At 45.9% G+C, this 22,236-nt stretch overlaps 2 protein-coding genes across 4 annotated transcripts in view; one reads left to right on the plus strand and one right to left on the minus strand.

Moving 5' to 3' along the window:
• The window catches only part of LOC147745332 (uncharacterized), an 89,047-nt gene extending 74,708 nt beyond the window's left edge, over window positions 1-14,339 (minus strand). For 2 of the 3 annotated variants that reach the window (XR_015307485.1, XM_086952245.1), the window contains exon 1: window positions 14,146-14,305. The gene's annotated coding sequence lies outside the window, so the exon portion shown is untranslated. Of the gene's footprint in view, window positions 1-14,145 lie in introns of all 3 variants that reach the window. The other variant, XM_086952246.1, reaches the window with a different exon arrangement.
• Window positions 14,340-14,359: 20 nt separating this feature from the next.
• The window catches only part of LOC147745333 (uncharacterized), a 124,477-nt gene continuing 116,600 nt past the window's right edge, over window positions 14,360-22,236 (plus strand). Inside the window, exon 1 of the mRNA XM_086952247.1 lies at window positions 14,360-14,520. Within this exon, the coding sequence (XP_086808373.1) occupies window positions 14,515-14,520 (6 nt within the window). The 5' untranslated portion in view covers window positions 14,360-14,514. The remainder of the gene's footprint in view (window positions 14,521-22,236) is intronic.

A 22,236-nucleotide genomic window follows, 5' to 3' on the forward strand; every position in this document is an offset into this window, starting at 1 on the left:
TTTTACCTTTTAAATGTATATGGTGGGCGTCTGCATAGCCTATGTCCTTCTGCTGCAACTGCCCTTTTCAACGCTGTATTGGGTGTTGTGATTGGTGCTGTGGTTCCTGAGATTACCCGCCTCAAAGGTTTGGGCTCTCTCTTTATTATATTAGTATGGATTTACGCATTTGGTGCTTGTAATCACGTTTATCTGCTTCTGTCTACTAATCATTGCCGCACACGTATTTTATGCAAGAGTAACATTGATCCAATAAATATTATTGAAAAAAGTCCCACTGTGCATACCCTGTAAACTTCTCAGAGAATAAGTAAGCACGAGGGACTGAGCGAAAGGTTCTGTACTGTCGATCCTTGAGGCGTCAGGGCTGTCATGTTCAGTGGTTGCCAGAAAACCATTCACTCCCTGGTAGGTGAGGGGTGGCTTACAGTGGCACGGTGAGCTAGCTGGTCTATAAGCCAACATATCCTGCGGGGGTGTCCAGAATCAGTCTTGACACCACGCCCTCATTTTAAGTTGTCCAAACAATGCGCAAGGCCTACGGATTTGTAGGAACTACATTAAATGACACCGTCAACGTTGGTTAGGCTCTTATTTATTGGTCAAACTTGAGTAGTTCAGTCGTGCTTTCTCAGACACCCCTACTCATATTTTAACTGGAGACGTCCATAGCGGGAAGGGAAACAAATGTGCATCAGCTGAGTAGGCATACCCAATGTACTGGCTCTAGGTTAATCACGCTTGGAGGTTTAGAAGTTCTCACATTGTGCATATCATATCTCTATAAAATGTTGGCTATAATACTACTGCTCTAACACCAGCAGAGCAAGCCTGCCTTACAAAGCATGTACAGACTGGGTAACAACTACCCAGGCATTCAGGGAACGTGTTGATGTGCACCGCTGCTAAGAGGCCCTTGGAAAAGCTGAACATTTTAACCAATCTTTGACTTTTACCAAAAATGCAGTGAGAGGCAGAATTTATCCCATGCTCTTTATGGTAAAAAAATATCACCACAAGTTCCAGAATGCAAAGTAATGTTGGCTGAAAAGCTATGATTGGTGGCATGCTGAGTTACAAAGGGAATCAAGAACAAAAAAGTTGGGCTAGGATGCGTGCCATAGTAATTATCAGTGCCTGAGATGAATTAAAACATTCCACCCATAATTTTCCATATTCCTAAATACGACAGGTATGCCCAGACGCAGGGCCGACAGGGAACGCAAACCGGCCCCCAGTAACAACAAGCATTTGCAATGAAATAGGTCTCGCATTAGGAAAGTATGAGCTATTGATATTGTAAATGACAAATTTGTTATTTATGTGTTAGTTTTGAAAATAGCGAAATTAATAGCTTTGTCATTTACAATGCCAATAGCTATAACTTTCACAAATGTGACACCTACAGCCTTTGAAATGCAATATGTGTTGTATTTACGTGACTTAGATGTAGAGCTATTACAAATAACAATGGCTTTTAATTTTTTTTATAATTAATACTTAAATAAAAGTTATTGTCATTTATAATGGCAATAGCTTAAACTTTTGTAAATAACTTTTGTGAAGATTATGTTCTGTGTATTTTATTGGGACGAAAATCCAAGAACAGAAGTGAAATATTAACATCTTTTTGTGACATTTATAATAAAGCTTGAAACATTGAGAGAACATATTTGAACCAGTTGTTGTTGAATGGTTGCACAGATTGATGCTGTGGTGGCGCTTAGTGATGCTGTGGCGTTCAGTGATGCAGTGGTAGCACATAATGATGTTGTGGTGCCCCTGAGTGATGCTGTGGTGATGCGATAGATAGATAGACAGATAGATAGATAGATAGATAGATAGATAGATAGATAGATAGATAGATAGATAGATAGATAGATAGATAGATATATAGATAGATAGAGTGAGGGCGATAGATAGATAGAGTGAAGGTGATAGATAGAGTGATGGCGATAGATAGATAGACAGATAGATAGATAGATAGATAGATAGATAGATAGATAGATAGATAGATAGATAGATAGATAAAAAGAAAGAGAGATAGAAAGAGTGAGGGTGATAGATAGTGTGATGGCGATTGATAGAGTGAGGGCAATAGATAGAGTGAGGGTGATAGATAGATAGAGTGATGGCGATAGATAGAGTGAGTGCAATAAATAGATAGAGTGAGTGCGATAGATAGAGAGATAGATAGAGTGAGGGCGATAGATAGATAGAGTGATGGTGATAGACAGATAGTGTGAGGGCGATAGATAGAGTGAGGGCGATAGATGGATAGATAGATAGATAGATAGATAGATAGATAGACAGATAGATAGAGTGAGGGCGATAGATAGATAGAGTGAAGGCGATATATAGATAGAGTGAGGGCGATAGATAGATAGAGTGAGGGTGATAGATAGAGTGAGGTTGATAGAGTGAATGAGGGTGATAGATAGATAGATTGAGGGAGATACATAGATAGATAGATTGAGGGCGATAGATAGATAGAGTGAGGGCAATAGATAGATAGATAGAGTGAGGACGATAGATAGATAGATAGATAGATAGATAGATAGATAGATAGATAGATAGATAGATAGATAGATAGATAGATAGATAGATAGATAGATAGATCGATAGATAGATTAAGGGCGATAGATAGATAGAGTGAGGGCAATAGATAGATAGATAGAGTGAGGGCGATAGATAGATAGATAGATAGATAGATAGATAGATAGATAGATAGATAGATAGATAGATAGATAGATAGATAGATAGATAGATAGATAGATAGATAGATAGATAGAGTGAGGGCGATAGATAGACAGATAGAGCGAAGGCGACAGATAGATAGAGTGTGGGTGATAGACAGATAGAGTGAGGGCGATAGATAGATAGAGTGAGGGCGATAGATAGAGTGAGGGCGATAGATAGATGGATAGAGTGAGGGTGATAGATAGAGTGAGGGCGATAGATAGATACAGTGAGGGCGATAGATAGAGTGAGGGCGATAGATAGATAGAGTGAGGGCGATAGATAGGTAGATAGAGTGAGGGCGATAGATAGAGTGAGGGCGATAGATAGATAGATAGAGTGAGGGTGATAGATAGAGTGAGGGCGATAGATAGATACAGTGAGGGCGATAGATAGAGTGAGGGCGATAGATAGATAGAGTGAGGGCGATAGATAGGTAGATAGAGTGAGGGCGATAGATAGATAGATAGAGTGAGGGCGATAGAGATAGATAGAGTGAGGGTGATAGAGAGATAGATAGAGATAGAAGTGTCTCAAGAATAGAGCTAACACAGACAGACAGCTGCGCACATGACCAGGGCCCCTGAAAAATGCTCTGGGTACCACCAGCGCAACTGGCTGCACATGCAATAGCATCATTCGGGGTGGATGGATAAATACATGGATCTATCAGTGAGTGGATGGATGGATGGATCTGTGAGTGGATGGATGGATCCGTGAGTGTATGGATGGATGGATCAGTGAGTGGATGGATGCATGGACGGATGGAGGAATGAATCTGTGAGTGGATGGATGGATTAGTGAGTGGATGGATGGATGGATGGATCTGTGAGTGGATGGATAGATCAGTAAGTGGATGGATGAATCCGTGAGTGGATGGAGGGATCTGTGAGAGGATGGATGGATCCTTGAGTGGATGGATGGATGGATGAGAGAGTGGATGGATCAGAGAGTGGATGGATGGATCTGTGAGTGAATGGATGAATTAGTGAGTGGATGGATGGATGGATCAGTGAGTGGATGGATGGATCTGTGAGTGGATGGATGCATGGATGAATGGATGTATGCATCAGTGAGTGGATGGATGGATCAGTCAGTGGATAGATGGATCAGTCAGTGGATGGAAGGATGAATGGATCTATCAGTGAGTGGATAGATGATGAAAGGATGGATTAGTGAGTGGATGGAGGGATCCGTGAGTGGATGGATGGATTCTTGAGTGGATGGATGTATGGATCAGAGAGTGGATGGATGGATCTGTGAGTGGATGGATGGATTAGTGAGAGGATGGATGGATCAGTGAGTGGATGGATGAATCTGTGAGTGGATGGATGCATGGATGAATGGATCAGTGAGTGGATGGATGGATCAGTGAGTGGCTAGATGGATTAGTCAGTGGATGGAAGGATGAATGGATCTATCAGTGAATGGATGGATGATGAATGGATGGATCAGTGAGTGGATGGATGAATGGATCAGTGAGTGGATGGATGATGCGGCTGCGACAGTAGGTCTCCGCAGGATACCCTTCACTTTGTTTTGTTATGTTCTTTTTATTCAGCCCCCAGACGAAAATTTCTAGTAGGGATCCTCAAAAGAGCCAAAATCAGACAGGCAAAAGCAGCTTTACTGTTTTTACAAGAAGCCTTGGATCCATATACACTGCTTTGTACAATAAGTTTTATTAAGGTGGCGATGAGGCTAAGGAACACAAGAGAAGCAAATAACTGTAATGCCCCGTAACCAGAAACTATTTTTAGAAATTTTCCCGATATGAATGTAATGTCTTTTACCTCTCCTTTTAAAATCATTTTAATGTGTTTTTTAAATGTTTTTTAAATGAAATTTTATATGTACTTTTATGGTATCTTTTTAAGAGCCGAATAAAGATATTTGATTTGAATGGATGGATGATGAATGGATCTATCAGTGAGTGGATGGATGATGAATGGATGGATCAGTGAGTGGATGGATGAATGGATCAGTGAGTGGATGGATAATGAATAGATGGATCAGTGAGTGGATGGATGCATGGACGAATGGATGGATGGATGGATGGACGGTCAGATGGATGGGTGGGTGGAGGAATGGATGGATGGAAGGCTCAGTGTGTGATGGATGGATGGGTGGTCGGAAGAATGGATGCATGGATGAGTGAGTAAGTGAGTGGATACACGGATGGATGTATTGATGAATGGTAGTCACCGAGACAACTCAGAGCACAAAGTACACAATCAGTGCCTGCGTCTATGCCAGCCTCACGCACATCTGCGATTATGCAGGATCTGGGTTCTGTCATTATGCTATCTGCGGGGCTCAGCCACGGCTCTCCCTGCTCCCTCCCCTCCCCTTTGTGCAGTGGGAGCAGCTGTGCGAATAAATAAGCCTCGAATGAAGGTACTTTATGTTGCCCCTGCCGCCTCAAGTCTGTAGAATGGGAGCCGCTCCGCAAGAGTAAGATAAAACTAGAAAATGTTGCTATTCATCTTCTACACAACAGATAGAACTTGTTTGGGAATGAAAATCTTTACGGAAGTGGCCATAAGCACAGGTAATATATCCCAACGTGCTATACCCCCAAATTACCAGCTGTAAATAATTTAGGTGAAGCTAATAAACCGCATTTGGTGTGTTTTTCCTGTACTTCATGGTTTGTAAACCAACTAGTTACATTGATTTGGTGGGGGAGGGAGGGGGTGGAGGAATCGCCTTTTACGGTATGGGTTTTTCCCCACCCGTATATTGTTTGCGAACTAGAAGGAAAAGACAGTACGGCATTTTACCTTAAAGCATGTGGGAGAGAGAGACAGACTTATAAATGGCTTCACGGCACCAATAAATTAGTCAAAATGAAAAAGCATGCACATACTTTGTAATAGACTATCAACACGATGTGGAATGAAACAATTGTAGTCGTTTAGTAAACAAGAGAAAGGAACACTGCCTTTCTATTGGCAAATGTCTTATGTGAATTAAAAGGTAGCATGTCTCGCTCATAAACGTGATGTAATAGGAGAGCAAGAACAGACGCAGTCTTGTAAGCAGATATTAACGATGTTTGCGCTGCTGTGCAATGTGCATTCTGAAGTACGGGGTCCACTCAGGAGAGTAATAAAAAGGCTCTGAGGCAATGTTAAACCGAAAGAGCCCGGAGGGTCCTCTCTTGAGGGTCGGGGAAAGACAAAAGTTAACTTTTGGTGGGGTCTCTGGTCAGCACCATCGCTCACTCGACGCCATGAAGCAGTCTTCAGCACGCGGCTATTCAGCACGCCAGAGCAGCTGCAAACTCTGCCACTCTGGGGTGATGAAGCGATGGGTGGGAGAGAGAAGCGGGCGATTAGGAAGAGCAGTTTAAAGTTTTATCAGAAGACACAGCTCTGATACAGTGTGTGTGAACCACTTCCGACCGCAGAAGCTACGAAGCATCAATACTGCATGATAACAATCTCATCACTGAGACACTTAAAAAAATCAATGGGGGAAGTAAGTGCTGCTATATGTATATCCGTAATATATGTTAGCAGCGCCTAGAGGCTATTCAGTGTGTGCTCTGTACCTCTTTGATGTTGTACTGAACTACGTTGGTGACGGGATAATTTAAATGCCATGAATAGCAACGTTAACCCTACATTTTAAGTAAAATAACTTTCACAAATGGCGGCAACAAGCAAATTCCGTAGCCGAGTCAGGAAAGCGACAAATGGTGGTGTGACGTGGCTGGTGTGGCGGGGACGGGGGAGCGGAAGGGATTGCTTTGAAGTCTTAAGCTTCTGTTGCCTGGCTCGGGGAGCAAATGGTAGTGAGGCTGATGGGCTTGTGAAGTGGCAAGCTCTGGCATTGCGCAGAGGAGGGCAGGGGAGAGCATTCCTTTGAAATCTGAAGGTGTGAGTGAGGCCAAGCGCGCGCCTGGTGAAGCGTCACGGTTCATTAGACAACATGCATTGGGAGGAATCCGGCTTGGAATCCTCTTGGTCAAAGAGTTTGTTTTAACTTCAATAGTTCAGAGCTATAAATAGCTCGACCTAAAAATGCACCCCCTTGGCAAAATCGCCCCCACCCTTCCAGGATCCCGGGAAAATGCCCAATGCCCATGAGGCCAGTCCGGCCCTGCCCAGACATGGTTCCCGTGCTCGCTGCACCACTGGAATCAAGTTGCACCCTACAGTCAAGGCCCAGAGAGTATGAAACCGGTTATGTGCTACTTGTGTTCTGGTTCAGAAAGGATCAGGCCCGGCACTTCAGGCTGGTCTGCTCCTATTGGAAGGAATCCAAGGCTGATTTGCATAAGTCTGCTTCCTGTCTTACGTGGCATGGTGGGCCACACAACAATGGACTGGAATGCAGCCGCAGGTAAATACCAATGGCTGAGATTGGGTCCTCAACATCCCTGAAAATAACATCACGTCCCTTTAAGCCTAATGATGTCCATGACATCACAGGAAATGACATCACATTACAACAGACGCTGTGCTACAGATGGTTATGACGTGAGAAAAACTACATGAGAAGATATAGATAGTAGAGTATTGAGGGTACGAAGGTAGTGAAGTGTTGGGAGCTCCAGCAGCTGCGGCGAGGCAGGCAAGGGAAATATGTCTCTTCACTCTCCATTGCAGAGCCAGGCAAGGACCAGGCTGCACAGCCCCCTCTTCCTTCAATGACATGGAAGCAGTGTTAGAAGTGGGCGGGGACAGAAGGGCACGGCGTGCCCCTACTTAAAAAAAATATTTCAGTCCGTTCCCCTACTTCTTTCTTTCAAAGAAGCATCCCGGGACGGCAAGAATAGTTGTACTTTATTGAAACGATAACGTTTTCATCCAGCTTCCTGCTGCGGCTCGCACTTCTCTGTTGAGCTCCAGAGGCTGCAGCAGCCCCTCCATGAGCTCTCACAGACTGTGGGCAGGCCCATTGTCATTCCGATTGAGGATGATTATCCCCTTTGGAATGCCCGCTGCCTGCCTTTTTGCATATCATGTGCCAGACAAAGCCGTTAGGTCTCGCCTGTGTGAGCCATTATAAATGGCAATGGTTTTCAGCAACGCTCCACAGCATCAGTGATTCAATGCAGGGTGGCTAAAGTAAAAAAAGAATAATACGAAAGCCTTCGACATGGCCACCTGTGTATATTTATAGGCGCACGCACCATACATGTGAGCCCCTACAAAATTATGTGTTGCTTTAAAAACCTTTTTAGTACTGATCCAAGTTGTACCAGGTAACTAAAAAAATGAATGTGTTTTTTTTGTATGTGAACGGGAGGGTGGGGGGCACCGCAGCAAGACAGTAGGGACGCAGGAGCAACAGATGGAGAGAGCTAAAGGGGACACAAAAGCAAGAGTGGAAAGGAAGGAGAAAAAACAATTCAAGGATTGGTGGAAAGCAACACAGAGGCCGCTTGTGGGGAAGTAATGAGGAGCACATGGGCGAGCTCAAGAAAGAGGAGGGAGGAGCTTTCCCCAAACGGAGTACTGTGGGGAACTTGCCCCCTTGTGTAATTTGTCAATGTTCTACACAGAGTGAATTGGGCAGGAGCAGTGACGGGACAGAAGAGGCGACAGGAAAGGAGAGGTGATGGGGAAAGAGAGGTGACCGGGTAGGAGAAGTAATGGGTAGGAGAAGTGACAGGGCAGGAGAAGTGACAGAGCAGGAAAAGTAACGGGCAGGAGACGTGACAAGGCAGGAGAAGTGACGGGGCAGGAGCAGTGACAGGGCAGGAGAAGTGACGGGGCAGGAGAAGTGACTAAGCAGGAGAAGTGACGAGGCAGGAGAAGTAAAGGGGCAGGAGAATTGACTGGGCAGGAGCGGTGACTGGGCAAAAGCAGTGACGGGACAGGAGAGGCGACAGGAAAGGAGACGTTACAGGGCAGGAGAAGTGACGGGGCAGGAGAAGTGACGGGGCAGGAGCGGTGATTAGTCATGAGCAGGAGCGATAACCAGGCAGGAGCAGTGAATGGATAGGGGCAGTGAACGGATAGGAGCAGTGAACGGGGCAGGAGAAGTGATGAGACTGGAGAAGTGATGGGGCAGGAGGGGTGATCGGGCAGGAGTGCTGGACGGGCAGGAGCGGTGAACGGGTAGGAGCGGTGATGGGGCAGGAAAAGTGATGGGGCAGGGGCAGTGATGGGGCAGGAGCAGTGACGGGCCAGGAGAGGCAACAGGAAAGGAGAGGTGACGGGGCAGGAGAGGTGACTAGGCAGGAGAGGTGACTAGGCAGAAGAGGTGACCGGGCAGGTGTGGTGACGGGGCAGGAGAAGTGACGGGACAGGAGAGGTGACGGGGCAGGAGAAGGGACGGGGCAGGCGAAGGGACGGGGAAGGAGAAAGGATGGGGCAGGAGAAAGGATGGGGCAGGAGAAAGGATGGGGCAGAAGAGGAAACTGGAATGGCATGGTGATCAAAAAAACAATGGATTTAGGCCCAGATCTCTGTACTGGGGTGAATGTATGACATTATTCTACATTCTGCCCATCAGTTGTTCTTTTTGCTTTTGTCACCCCGAGTGGGACGGGTATGCCCAGGCGCGGGTCCTGTGCTCTCCATGCCACTGGAATCAAGCTATCATGGCTGATGAGGGCTGAAAGCCCAAACCGGGTCCTAGGATGCTTGTTTCCAGTCCAGGGAGGACCTGGCCTGGCAGTTCAGCCTGGACTGTTCCCATTGGGCGCAGCATCAAGACTGATTTGCATATGACTGGGTCCAAACTGGAATGGCATGGTGAGCAAAAAACTATGGATTTAGGCCCAGATCTCTGTACTGGGTTGAATGTATGACATTATTCTGCATTTTATCCACCAGTTGTTCTTTTTGCTATATTATGATTGAGCAGCTAGCTCGCTGGCATGAATATGAAGAAGCCTTTATGGGTTTCCGTGAGTCTCGATTCTTCTGAAGAGTCCCTTTCTCTTCTGAGCCCTGCTTAACACATGTGTACAGGAGGAGCCCTGTAGTCATGTCCTCGATGTTTGAAACAAAAAATACTCATGTCTTTCTGAACAATGAGAGTAAAGGGATTAAGGTAACATGTTGTTCCTGCTTATATTTTGCACACTTTACATAAACCTGTATTCCGTATGAGTGTTTGCTTTTTCCTTAATTAACCCCTTGCATGCAGCCGCGATTCTGCACCTGTGCGGCCAAATTGCAAGTGGGCGGGTTTATGACGGCACCCAGCCGTCATCAGCACACAAGCGCCGTAGTGCATGACGGCTGGGGGTCATCATCAGCATGCAAGGGGTTAAACCTCAAATACACATGTTTATCCATTGTTTGAATTAAATAACGTTATAAACTGTAACTGGTCAATGAAATGCTAAACGTACAAAAAATTGGTATGTTTTGCTATTTCTAGCCACACCCCTGACTCTGCCCACTGATCCATTCTTCGGTTATTCCTGCCCCCTGATTCTCCACCCACAGTTCCCCTATTTTTTTCCCCACTTCGACCACTGCATGGGAGAGATGACATTACAGCCCGCTCCAGCTGCGCAGACATCTCTTCCACTCCCTTGAAAGGCCTGGTATGGACCAGGGTGCATACCCTGTTCTTTCTCTCTGGCATGGCCTGGGGAGGACCTCTGGGTGGTGAGAACAGCGGCTGAGGCCCTCAAGACACCTCGCACCCAGAGGACAGGGCAGGCCTGGACAGGCCTGATGTAGTGAGCTTCAGAAAATATTTTATTCTAACTCATGGATTTAATCTCCCATAACATGAACTAATTTATTAATGAGCTGATGCACGATTTGTTTGAATTAATCAACTTAGGTTAAGTTTGCACCACACATGAACACGCGGGAATTAATAACATGTGCTCTTGTTGCATTTGCGGGTTTGTTTTGTAACATGTGATTAATATTGTTTTGTTTGTCATGTTTGTCCTATTGTCTTTGTCACTATTAATATGCGGCTGATCATTCATGCCATGTGCTTTATTATACGTGCTTACATGTTTGTCCTATGTTGTGATTGTCTGTCTGTGTATCATTTAATCATCTTTTTACTCTTTCAGAAACTTAAAGCTGGATTTCATGAAGAATGGTAGATATTTTATGTGCTGCTTTATTTGTTTGCTCCTGCTAGATGTCTTTTATTAGTGGGTTAATTAATAATTAGCAAAGGTCGGGTGGTACAGAAGGGTTTGCTTTACCTGGATTAATCACTTCTTTTGTGTTTGTTTAATACTAGCCCGAGAATGGTTTTGAGGCCTAGTACTGGTTCTGAAATAAAAGTTGGTCGGCCTGTACGTGAGCAGAGAAGGAGCCAAGTGCAGTCATCTTGGAAACTTTTCATGGACAATTGTATTTTGTGCTTTACCTTTGAGAAGACTGTGGCTCTGACAAAGACTTATTCATGAACTGCTCTGGATGTTCTTTTTACAAGGCCTAGGAAGTGACAGGGAAAGATTTTGCAGAGCTTTGGTGGAAGTTAAAGAAGCAACTTTTTAAATTGTTGCAAAGACGCTCGGAAGTCATGTCACTCTATAGCAACGAACAATAGCATGGTGACGTTTATTCCCTGGAAGAGGTGGCTTTGGTGGTCTGACAGCCATCAACCAATCAGAGTGCTGAACTTTTAAAAAGAAATACATTTAGTTAAATGAATGTGCAAAAATGATATAAAAATTGGGCCTCATGTAGGGATCGGGGCTAACTGTTTCCTGAGGGCAAAGTGCTGCCCAATTTCCTTTTGATCGTAAGCATTCAACTGTTTGTTAATTTGTTTTCCTTCCAGGTCAGAAAGCTAACTTAGGTTTATATTTTCTTTGATTCATTATTTTGAGCAATGCTGAATTGACAGTTATCTTTGCTGGCAAGTCTAGTAGAGTTATTAATCATGATCCTGAGTCTCATCAAGATAGATCTATTGGAGATTTCTCAAGCAATTCATTTTCAAGGCTTCTGTCTGAATATGTCAAAGTAATGAATGTCAAAGATTGTTATGTGTGCGTGAAATTGCCTTCTTCTGTTTCAGAGGGAGTTACATATAATATGTTACCTCTCACCTATGGCATTACTTGCAGTGTAATAGCTAGTCTGTTTTATCAAACTGGTCGTCTGGAATATTATTATTCAGACTTTGATGAGGTTTTTGCAGATCTCAAAGTTGTAAATAGCTTGAACAAAGTGAGACCTGGGAAACAGATAAGGGAATTCTTTTTAGTTACTAACGAACTCAATTATGAGTACGCTTATAGAAATAATCTAACATGCAAAATGAGAGCTGAAGAAAAGACTTTCCTGAAAATGGTTGAGGAGAGAAGGGCTGTTTACAAAAGAAATAAAATGCTAAAACATGCTAAATCTAAATACTGGCAGATGGAGGACGCAAAACTAAATGGTGTTAATACTAATGCTGCAATTAATATAGATGAACCAGTTAGTGGTAAATTTTGTATCAGAAGAGATAACACATTGTATGATAATTATTTTGTGGGTGCTAGTCAATGTGAGGATACATATTGTATCACTGGGGGATGGAGATTTAAAGGTGGTAAGGATCCAATTTTTCCTGGGATTAATTTTATCTGTGGCAATAGAGCATATTTTAGCCTCCCAGACCACTGGTATGGGACATGTTATCTTGGTTTGGTTTTTCCAAAAAAATTTCATGTTGACAGAAATGAAAAGGGTACTTTTGAATTTGGTGAACATTTAAATCTGAATAGATACAAAAGAGAAAGTTTCTCAGAAATCCTGGGAGACATCTTCGGTGCTGTCATTCCAATGGTAGGAATTACCATGAATTCAATAAAAATCAGAAAGGTTTCTACAATTGTAGATAGGTTGTCAACTGATACTGAAAGTGGTTTCCAATTAGTTAATACTGAACTTGTTGCTACTAGAAGCATGGTTATGCAGAATCGTCTTGCACTAGACATTCTGCTTGCAAAAGAGGGTGGAGTCTGTGGGGTCTTGCATGTCCAACATTGCTGTACTTATATACCTGACAAAAGTCGGGATATAGAGTTACTTGTTAGAAACATTACACATTTTCATGAAGAAATAGAACCCCTGGAGGAAGAAAGTTTTACCGAGAAAAATGGAAAGAGAATGGAGGCTATCAAAGAATGGTTTTCTGAACTTGGTAGTTCAATTATTGGCAAAGTGCTCTATCCAGTAATTGTCATTATTATAGTGATAATGCTGCTAAAAATTAGTTGCTTGATTCACAAGAGGAGGAAGCATCAGAAAGAAAAGAGAAGGATTTATAAACTCAGAAAAGAACAGGAAAAGGAATATGAGTTAGAAGAAATGCGAAGGGTTCAGTTTGAGAGAGATGCTCAGACAGCTGAAACAGGGGTTTAGGGAAACTAATATCGAGAGAATTCAGTGTGTGTTGTCTCCAAAATAGGTGAAAATTTCTAAAATTTTTTGGTGTAATTTGGTGATTTTAATATCACCAGATGAGGGAGCCGAGGAAGTGACAGGGAAAGATTTTGCAGAGCTTTGGTGGAAGTTAAAGAAGCAACTTTTTAAATTGTTGCAAAGACGCTCGGAAGTCATGTCACTCTGTAGCAACGACATGGTGACGTTTATTCCCTGGAAGAGGTGGCTTTGGTGGTCTGACAGCCATCAACCAATCAGAGTGCTGAACTTTTAAAAAGGAATACATTTAGTTAAATGAATGTGCAAAAATGATATAAAAATTGGGCCTCTTGTAGGGATTGGGGCTAACTGTTTCCTGAGGGCGAAGTGCTGTCCGATTTCCTTTTGATCGTAAGCATTCAACTGTTTGTTAATTTGTTTTCCTTCCAGGTCAGAAAGCTAAATTAGGTTTATATTTTCTTTGATTCATTATTTTGAGCAATGCTGAATTGACAGTTATCTTTGCCAATGACTGATTAATGCATTAAACTGAATTAATAAACTAAATGTTTGATTCTAATAAAGAGAGTTAATAGAATTTTGCAATTATGAATTTTAAATAAACTTTTAAAATGACAAGCTGGTCTTGTTTATTGTAAATAAAAATACAACATATTAGATCCATTTGCCTCATGATTCAGCTGCTCTATTGTTTCTTATGGGCCTGGTATTAATTGGTAAGTGTGGTAGTGGATTGTGACGTTATTTTTGTAGGAGCGCTGGATTTGGCCTCACCTCCTACCCACACAGGACAGGCTTCCCCTCCTACCCCTACAAAACAGGTGTTATCCTCAGCACGGGACAGGCCTCACCTCCCCTGCAATCCTCATGTACTCTCATTGCCTCATGTAATTTAACGTTTGCTTTTGTAATTTGTTCACTTGTATTTTTTTCCTCGTGTATCATTGCTGTTCCTATTGTGAAGCGCTCTGCCACCTTCGGGTAAAGTCCGCGCTACATAAAAACGCATGAATACCACACCCCAGACACGAGGCGCTACACACGAGGCGCGCATCAATCACCCCCGAATCTTTGAGCCCGGTACCTGGTTCTGCTGATGCTGCGGCCCTCAATTATCCGTCTCCAAGAAGGGGCCTTTAAGCCAGTAAGTGCCTCTGATGGAAAGTGCAGACCCCGGGGGTATTTGTCACTTCTGTGGGGCCGATCATGTGTGGTGCGGGTGACACTGCCCCCACTGTGCACTTGTACCCTCTGAGTCTTCTCCTGGGCATGCACAGTGAGCCAAGGCGGCACTTATCCGCTGCGCATGCGCAGTAGAGCGCCGGAGCATCGGGCGCCGAAGTGCTGAGCTGCGATCGGGTTTCATGGTCTCTGCGGGTCTTTCTTTGTGACAATCCTCGGGCCAGTGTCGTTATCCCGCCGGAGGTCTGTGAGGAGCCGCCCTCGGAGGGCCATGGAGGTGAGCTCGGCTGCTTTTAGGGGGTTCTGTGGGCGGCGCTGCTGGCCGCTCCGTGCCCGGGGCTCGTCGCTGCCAGCTGCTGCCCTTCTGACCGCTCACCTCAGTTACCCCTCGGTGCACGCCCCCCCACCCCCGCCCGTGTCACTTCATGTAGCGTTAACCCCTCTTAAATGCACATAATGTGTAGGTACCTGTTCCTGAACCTCATCCGCCCCGCCTGTGACCCCACTTCCCCCCCCCCCCAGTGTCCCCAACACATACATTTTATTTTTATGCGTTTTTATATAGCGCGGACTTTTCCCGAAGGCGTCAGAGCGCTTCACAATAGAAACAGTAATCAGGCATGGGGAGAAAATTACCAGTGAACAAATTACAAAAGCAAACGTTAAGTTACATAAGGCAAAAGTGACAATAGTGAGCAACCAAAATACAAGAGGAAGCAAACGGTGAAGTACAGGAGGAAAAAGTGATATGTGTGCAGGTTACAAAAGATTACAAAATACAAGTAGAGGTATAATACTGCAATAAATGGCAGACACTCCAGCACAAGAACAAACGTTACGTTGGCAATGGTGGCACTTGTGCAAGTATCTAAAGCAAACAAAATGTAAGAGGTAGCAAACAGTGTGTTACAAGAGAAAAGTGACGTGTGCATGTTACAAACGAGTACCAGACACAGGTAGAAGGATAATACTGCAACAAATGGCAGACCACATTGGAAAGGCACTTCCATAGTCATGGAGAATAGAATTTTCAATAAGGGGAGGTCTTCCTTCAGATAATAGAGAGGGCGTGAATTAAGTTTGGAGGTGTCTTTTGAGGAGGAGAACTTTGAGGTCCCTTTTGAAGGCCTGGGAGGAGGTGGTGGTCCGGAGCTGCTGCGGAAGTGAGTTCCAGATTCTCACTGCGTTGCCTGAAAAGGATTGGGCCATTGTTCTCTCCTTCTTGAAAGTGGGAGGTTCAAGCAGTAGATTTTCCGCATTGCGTGAAGGTCTAGAGCCTCCAGAGAGTTTCAGTTTATCCGGCAGGTAGCGAGGAGAGGAGGAGTGCAAGGCTTTGTGGGTGACACAGGCAGTGTTGTAGATAGCTCTAGCCTCAATTGGAAGCCAGCGGAGGGTAGATAACATCGATGTGATGTGGTCGCTTCTTTTGGCCCCATTAATGAAACGAGCTGCTGAATGGAGAACAGATTTAAGGGGGGACAAGTGGGATTTGGGGAGGCCAGTAAGAAGAGAATTGCAGTAGTCCAGTCTTGAGAGGATCAGCGATTGCAACAGGGTTTTAAGGTCCTGCTCTGGGAAGAAGCGTTGGATTCCCCAAAGAAGGCGCAGTTGGTATCGAGCAGACTTTGCAATTGAATTGATGTGGGAGATTAGATTGAGTTTTTTGTCGAGTATGACACCAAGGATTTTGCGCTGTCGACACTGATGGGTTTATTGTTAAGTAGATTCATCTGATCCATCCATGATTGAACCGGGGGAGGAGAAAGTGAGGAGGAGAGGAGGAGCAATTCAGTTTTGGGGGGATTCAGAATCAGTTGATGCGTTGACATCCAGTTTTGAATGGAGTCGAGAGTAGAGCTTAGGATGGAGAGATCGTGAGTGGAGGCAACCTTGAGGTAGATTTGAGTGTCATCTGCATCGAGATGATAGTGGATCCCAGTGGTTCTAAGTAGAGATTGAACAATGTGGGTGCAAGTATAGAGCCTTGAGGAACACCTTGACCTACCGCCAAAGGAGATGAAAGACTGTTCGCTATTTTGATAATTTGGGATCTATCAGAGAGGAAGGGTGCAAACCATTTAAGCACAGTGACCTCCTTGCCCATTCTCTGTTGTAGAGTATTGAGGAGAGTGTTGTGATTGACAGTGTCAAAGGCTGCAGAAAGGTCAAGGAGAATTAAAAGACAGGACCCCCTGAATCGAGTATCTTCAGCGCGTCATCAACCACTTGCAGTAGGGCTGTTTCAGTGCTGTAGTTTTGGATGAAGCTAGACTGAAAATTGTCAAGAAGATCATTGTCTTTGATGTGACGAGAGAGTTGTTTCGCTACACATCTTTCTGTGATCTTCGCAAGAAAGGGAAGGTTAGTGATGGGGCGGTAGTTGTTGAGGTCATTCGCATCAGCAGAGGGTTTTTTAAGCAGAGGGGTGACCTGCCCAATTTTGAAGGAAACAGGAAGGGAGCCTTGACAGAGGGAGAGGTTGACCAGAGTGGTCCAATAGGAAAGGGAATGGGTATAGAAGTCAATGGCAATGGCACTGGGGATGGGGTCAAGAGAATGGTTGGAGGGCTTTGTTTCGAGGATGCAATTGTGGAGGGCATCTTCAGAGAAGGGGTCAAAGTTCTTCCAAATGGCTGAGGATTTGCGCTCCTCTGGAGGGGTGGGATGAGTGACCTGAACCACAAGGGATTTCACTTTTTCATCGAAGAATATAGTGAAATCCGCTGCTTTCTTTGTAGAATCCTCCAACTTGGAGGTTGGTGGAGAGCAGTTAGGAATCTTGATGACACCGAATAGTTTTTTGGGTCTATTTTTGGCTGAGTCAAGGAGGGTTCTGAAGTGCGAGGCTGTCCCAAGGAAGATGTGCTTGTGGTACTTGGATGTTGCTGAAAGAAGTGTGGCAAAATATCGGTGGAGGGCGCTTGCCTCCATTGTTTCTCCAGGAATCTTAGCTGCTTCCTTTCTTCATATAGGGATTTGCTGAACCAAGGTGCCCTGGGAGGGGGCCTTATCTTTTTGCTTTGGAGAGGAGCGACGTTATTAATTTTGACTGCAAGGACTGTAAGACATTGGGAGGTGAGTTCGTCAACATCTAGGTACGGGTCTAACCTTAGAAGTGATAAGAAAGCTGATTCACAGAGGCAACCAACATCAATATTTTTAGCATCACGGAACCAGGAGGTAGCCCTCTTAGGTTGGCCAATAGTTATAGAGTGTGATAGGTGAAGAGAGATTAGGATGAGTAGGTGGTCAGACCAGTCCACATGAATATGGGTAGTGATAGAAAGCATGCCTGCTTTAGAAATAACAAGGTCCAGGATTGAGCCCTGGGAGTGTGTTGATTCTGCGCAGTGTTGGATAAGATGGTTTGCAGAGAGGAAGGTGGCCAGCGAGTTCACAGAATAGTCTTGCGGTAAGCCCCAGTGGAGATTGAAGTCACCCACGAAGGTCTGATTGTCAATTTGCGAGTATTGGTCGCTGATGAAGTCAGTGAGTTCCTCCATAAACGAAAGGCCACTACAAGGCGGGCGGTAAATGACATGAAATCTGAGGGGTGAGCGGTGGTGCAATTGAAGCTCAAGAGATAGGCATTCAAAGGTGTGGAAGGAGCTGATAGGAGAAGCATTCAGTTGAAGGGAGTTTCTTAAGACTGCAACACCTCCCCCGAAGTTGTCAATTCTGTAATTCCTAACTATAGAATAGCCTGTGGGTAATAGGAGATCAAACATAGAGTGAGAGGTTTCGTTGAACCAGGTCCCTGTGAGGAAGAGCATGTCAATATTGTGAAGGGTGATGGTATCGGAGATTTCAAGTTTGTGTTTTACTGCAGATCTGCAGTTGTGGAGCAGACAGCGCAGCTCTGTCGAGACTGCTTTGGTGATGGGGGCACTTGGGCTCTGAAGGGTGATCGGGATATTGTACTTATACGGGGGTGCTCGGGAGGGTTTAGGTGGATGCTTGGTTCTGACAGAGGAGATGGTCACAATAGAGTAGATAGTAGGGTTGCTAGGAGATGCAGGTTGATGAAGGGTGGCGTACAAGGGCTTGTGTGAGTTAACAAAGTTTGAGCTTGGCTATAGTGGGGTGAGGGGGCGCGGTACATCTCGTGTGAAGGTGAGGGGTTTCTAGAGGAGTAGAGGTGTATGGAAAGGTAGAAATCTTGAAGCTTAAAAGTAAAATGGCAGCAACAAGCTGGGAGATGGAGGTGATAAGAGAGTCTAGCTTATTTTCCAGAGAGAGTAAGGCAGAGCACGGAAGGTTGGGTGGTTCGATGGAAACAGGAGGGGGTGGAATTGGTGGTGGACGGCAGGGAGAGGTGGGGGGACAAGAGGAGAGTTGGGGTATAGAGTTCAAAAGTGGGGAAAGGTGGAGGTTGAGAGCGGGAGTTGGTGAATCAGAAGTGAAGGGAGAGTTGTCTTTGTTGGTGTTGCAAGAAGGAGAGGAATTAAGGACATATTTAGGGGGAGATGGATGCGGATCAAGGCCGTAGGGTAGAAGGAGAGGGGATGACTGTGTGGAGTCATGGGAATGTAGGAGCTTTGGGAGGAAAAGAGGGGAGGTGGTTGTAGAGGTCCTGTCAGCTAGGAGAGGTGGCTGTGAGGGAACGGGCATCTGGCAGAGTGAGGGGGGATGGGAGAAAGGGACGTTGAAGAAAGGAAGTGGTTCTGCTGGGCCAGAGGGAGGGAAATGGAAAGGGTTACCCAGGGGGGAAAGGGGGTAGCACAGCATTCCTGGAGGAGTGGGGGGAAGTAGAGAGATGCAATGGGTTTGTGGAGAAATCGGGGTGAGTAACGAGGGGAGGAGGGGGTAGAGAAGAGGGGGAGGGAGGAATAAGGGTAGCTTAGGGAAAGTTAACTAGGGGAGAAGGTTGGAGAAGAGGTGGACTAAAAAGGGGGGTGGCAGGTAGGAATATGGGGGAGGAGACGAGATTGGAGTACCGGGATGGTGCAGATTGGACGAGGAGCGTATTAGCTAGAGGTAAGGCTGAAGTGATGAAGGGGGGGCATACTGTGAGGGGGGAGGAATAGGAGAGGTGGGCACAGGGGAGGGGGAGGGAAGAGGGCCGACCTGTGCTTCTCGAGGGTGCAGCCTATTGGCCTATACAACCACACAACATGTGCCTGGCGAACCGGGGCACCTGCACTGCACTCACTTTTGTACTTACGAAACATGTTGTATGTAACGCGGACACAGTATCCTCCTATGACCTCTGGAGATGGCCCTGAAAGTTTGTGGATTGACTGACCTGGCACAGTGCCTCCTCTGACCCCTTGGAACTGGAGGAGTGGCTGACCTGGCACAGAGCTTCCTCTGACCCCTGAGAACTGGAGGAGTGACTGACCTGTCACAGAGCTTCATCTGACCCCTGAGAGTTGGTGGAGTCCACTGACCTGGCACAGAGTCTCCTCTGACCCCTGAGAGTTGGGGGAGTGATTGACCTGGCACAGAGCCTCCTCTGACCCCTGAGAACTGGAGGAGTGACTGACCTGGCACAGAGCTTCATCTGACCACTGAGAGTTGGTGGAGTCCACTGACCTGGCACAGAGTCTCCTCTGACCCCTGAGAGTTGGGGGAGTGACTGACCTGGCACAGAGCCTCATCTGACCCCTGAGAATTGGTGGAGTGACAGACCTGGCACAGAGCCTCTTCTGGCCTCTGGATGTTGGGGGAGTGACTGATCGGCACAGAGCCTCCTCTGACCCCTGAGAGTTGGCATAGTCCACTGACCTGGCACAGAGTCTTCTCTGACCCCTGAGAACTGGTGGAGTGACTGACGTGGCACAGAGCCTCCTTTGACCCCTGAGAGTTGGTGGAGTGACTGGCCTGGCACAGAACCCCCTCTGACCACTGAGAGATGGTGGAGTCCACTGACCTGGCACAGATCCTCCTCGGACCCCTGAGAGTGGTGGAGTACAGTGACCAGGTGCAGAGCTTCCTCTGACCCCTGAGAAATGGTGGAGTCCACTGACGTGGCACAGAGCCTCCTCTGACCCCTGAGAGTTGGTGGAGTCCAGTTACCCTTCACAGAGCCTCCTCTGACTCCTGAGAGTTGGTGGAGTCCAGTTACCCGGCACAGAGCCTCCTCTGACCCCTGAGAGTTGGTGGAGTCCACTGACGTAGCACACAGCCTCCTCGTGCCCCCTGAGAGTTGGTGGAGTCCACTGACCTGGCACAGAGCCTCCAGCCTCCTCTGACCCCTGAGAGTTGGTGGAGCGACTGACCTGGCACAGAACCTCCTCTGATCCCTGAGTACGGCGGAGTGACTAACCTGGCACAGAGCCTTCTTTTACGTGGGACTTCCAGCAGAAGCCTCAGGGTATCATTCTCTGGCCTCTGAAGACAGGCACACAAGGGGGTGGTGGTGGATGGCAGGAGCCTCTTTTTTAAAAACATTTGAGGCAGGAAGAGAGACCATGTTATGGGTGTGTTTTCCATTACCTCTAGGTCCCTTGTCCTTGACCCGCTCCTTAGCCTTTGAGGTGGCTATCCAATTCCAGGACAGGAAACAAACCTGGAAATGCTACCCCACCAATCCTGACCTAGAGACTAAAATAAGGTCCCATTCCTTCAGCACTTCCTGTTTTGTTTGCTGTCCTGCAGACACAAGGTGGGGAGTTCTGAAGTCTTTGCAGAGCATCGACTTCCATTAGTGTATGGGCTATCATACAGTCTGGCCTCAGAGAGCACTTCCTTTTATATGTGGGAGCAACACTGATTGGGAGAGTGGGTGCGCATCCCCGAGATCCTGATGGTGTCAGTAAGCGCATCATTATAATTAGTCACTTTTAGACCTGGACCCTGTTGCAGGTATATCGCCAAACTTTTGCCTTTTGCTTCCTATTTTTCTGATCCCGTTCTCGTTGGCTATATGATTCTGGGCATTTTACCACTGCTGATCAGTGCTAAAGTGCAAGTGCTCTCTGTGTAAATTGTTTTTAAAATTAGTTCTCCATGATTAGCATATTTGATTTACTGGTATGTCCCTAGTAAAGTGCACTGAGTGAGCCTGCACCTGTAAATCAAATGCTACTTGTGAGCTTGCAGCACTTGTTGTGCCACCCATATGAGTAGCCCTGTAAAGGTGGCTCAGACCTGCCACTGCAGTGTCTGCTTGCGCAGTTGTTAACTGCCATGCCGACCTCGCAAGTGAGCTCACTTGCCAGGCCCAAACCTTCCCTTTTCTTACATGTAAGGCACCCCTAAGGTAGGCCCAAGTTACCCCCATCGGCAGGGTGCAGTGTATGTGAAAGGTAGTACATGTGCTGGTGTGTTTGACATGTCCTTATTGTGAAATACTGTGCATTTCATTTTTCACTTTTGCAAGGCTGCCTGTCCCATAGGTTAACATGGGAGCTGCTTTGTAACATCATGCAAGCTTAACTTTCCATTGGGACAAGATAGACAAATGGAGTTTAGGCTCTCTGAACTCAGAATTTAATAACTCACCTTTTAGAAAAGTTGATTTATAAATGGTGTGTTTGAAAATGCCATGTTTGGAAAATGGGCATTTTCTAGCTTTACCATTCTGCATGCATTTGCCTATTAGTCTAGTTGGTCTTGGAGAGACAGGAGCTGGGGATGTGCATTCACTCTGGACAGTCCCAAGGGTGTTGAGGTAGGTGTGCCTTGCCTTTCCTGGGTGACTCAGAGACATGCTGAATAGACCTGGTATGCATTTAAAGTGGTGGGAAGAGTTTCACTAGACCCTGAATAGGCTGTGTCTCCTTTGCACAATGCTGTCTCCACATCCTGTGGTCAAGCTGGACCAGGGAGGACAGAACTGGTTTACACTGATCTCAGAGACTCTGAAGGAAAGAGCACAATGAGAGTCTTAGTGGGGTCTGAAAATGGGGTCTAGGAATGAGACATTAAACTCAAGGGCTTTAGATCACTTCTGGAAACCAGAGGACCCTGCCAAGAAGAAGAGCTGAAGAGGTGTGTGAGGAGCACTGCATTTTCTGTGTGAGCGGTGGGTTGGCCTGCATTTGCTGCT

The sequence above is a fragment of the Lissotriton vulgaris genome, chromosome 1_1 (assembly GCF_964263255.1).
Source record: "Lissotriton vulgaris chromosome 1_1, aLisVul1.2, whole genome shotgun sequence".
Taxonomy (NCBI): Eukaryota; Metazoa; Chordata; class Amphibia; order Caudata; family Salamandridae; genus Lissotriton; species Lissotriton vulgaris.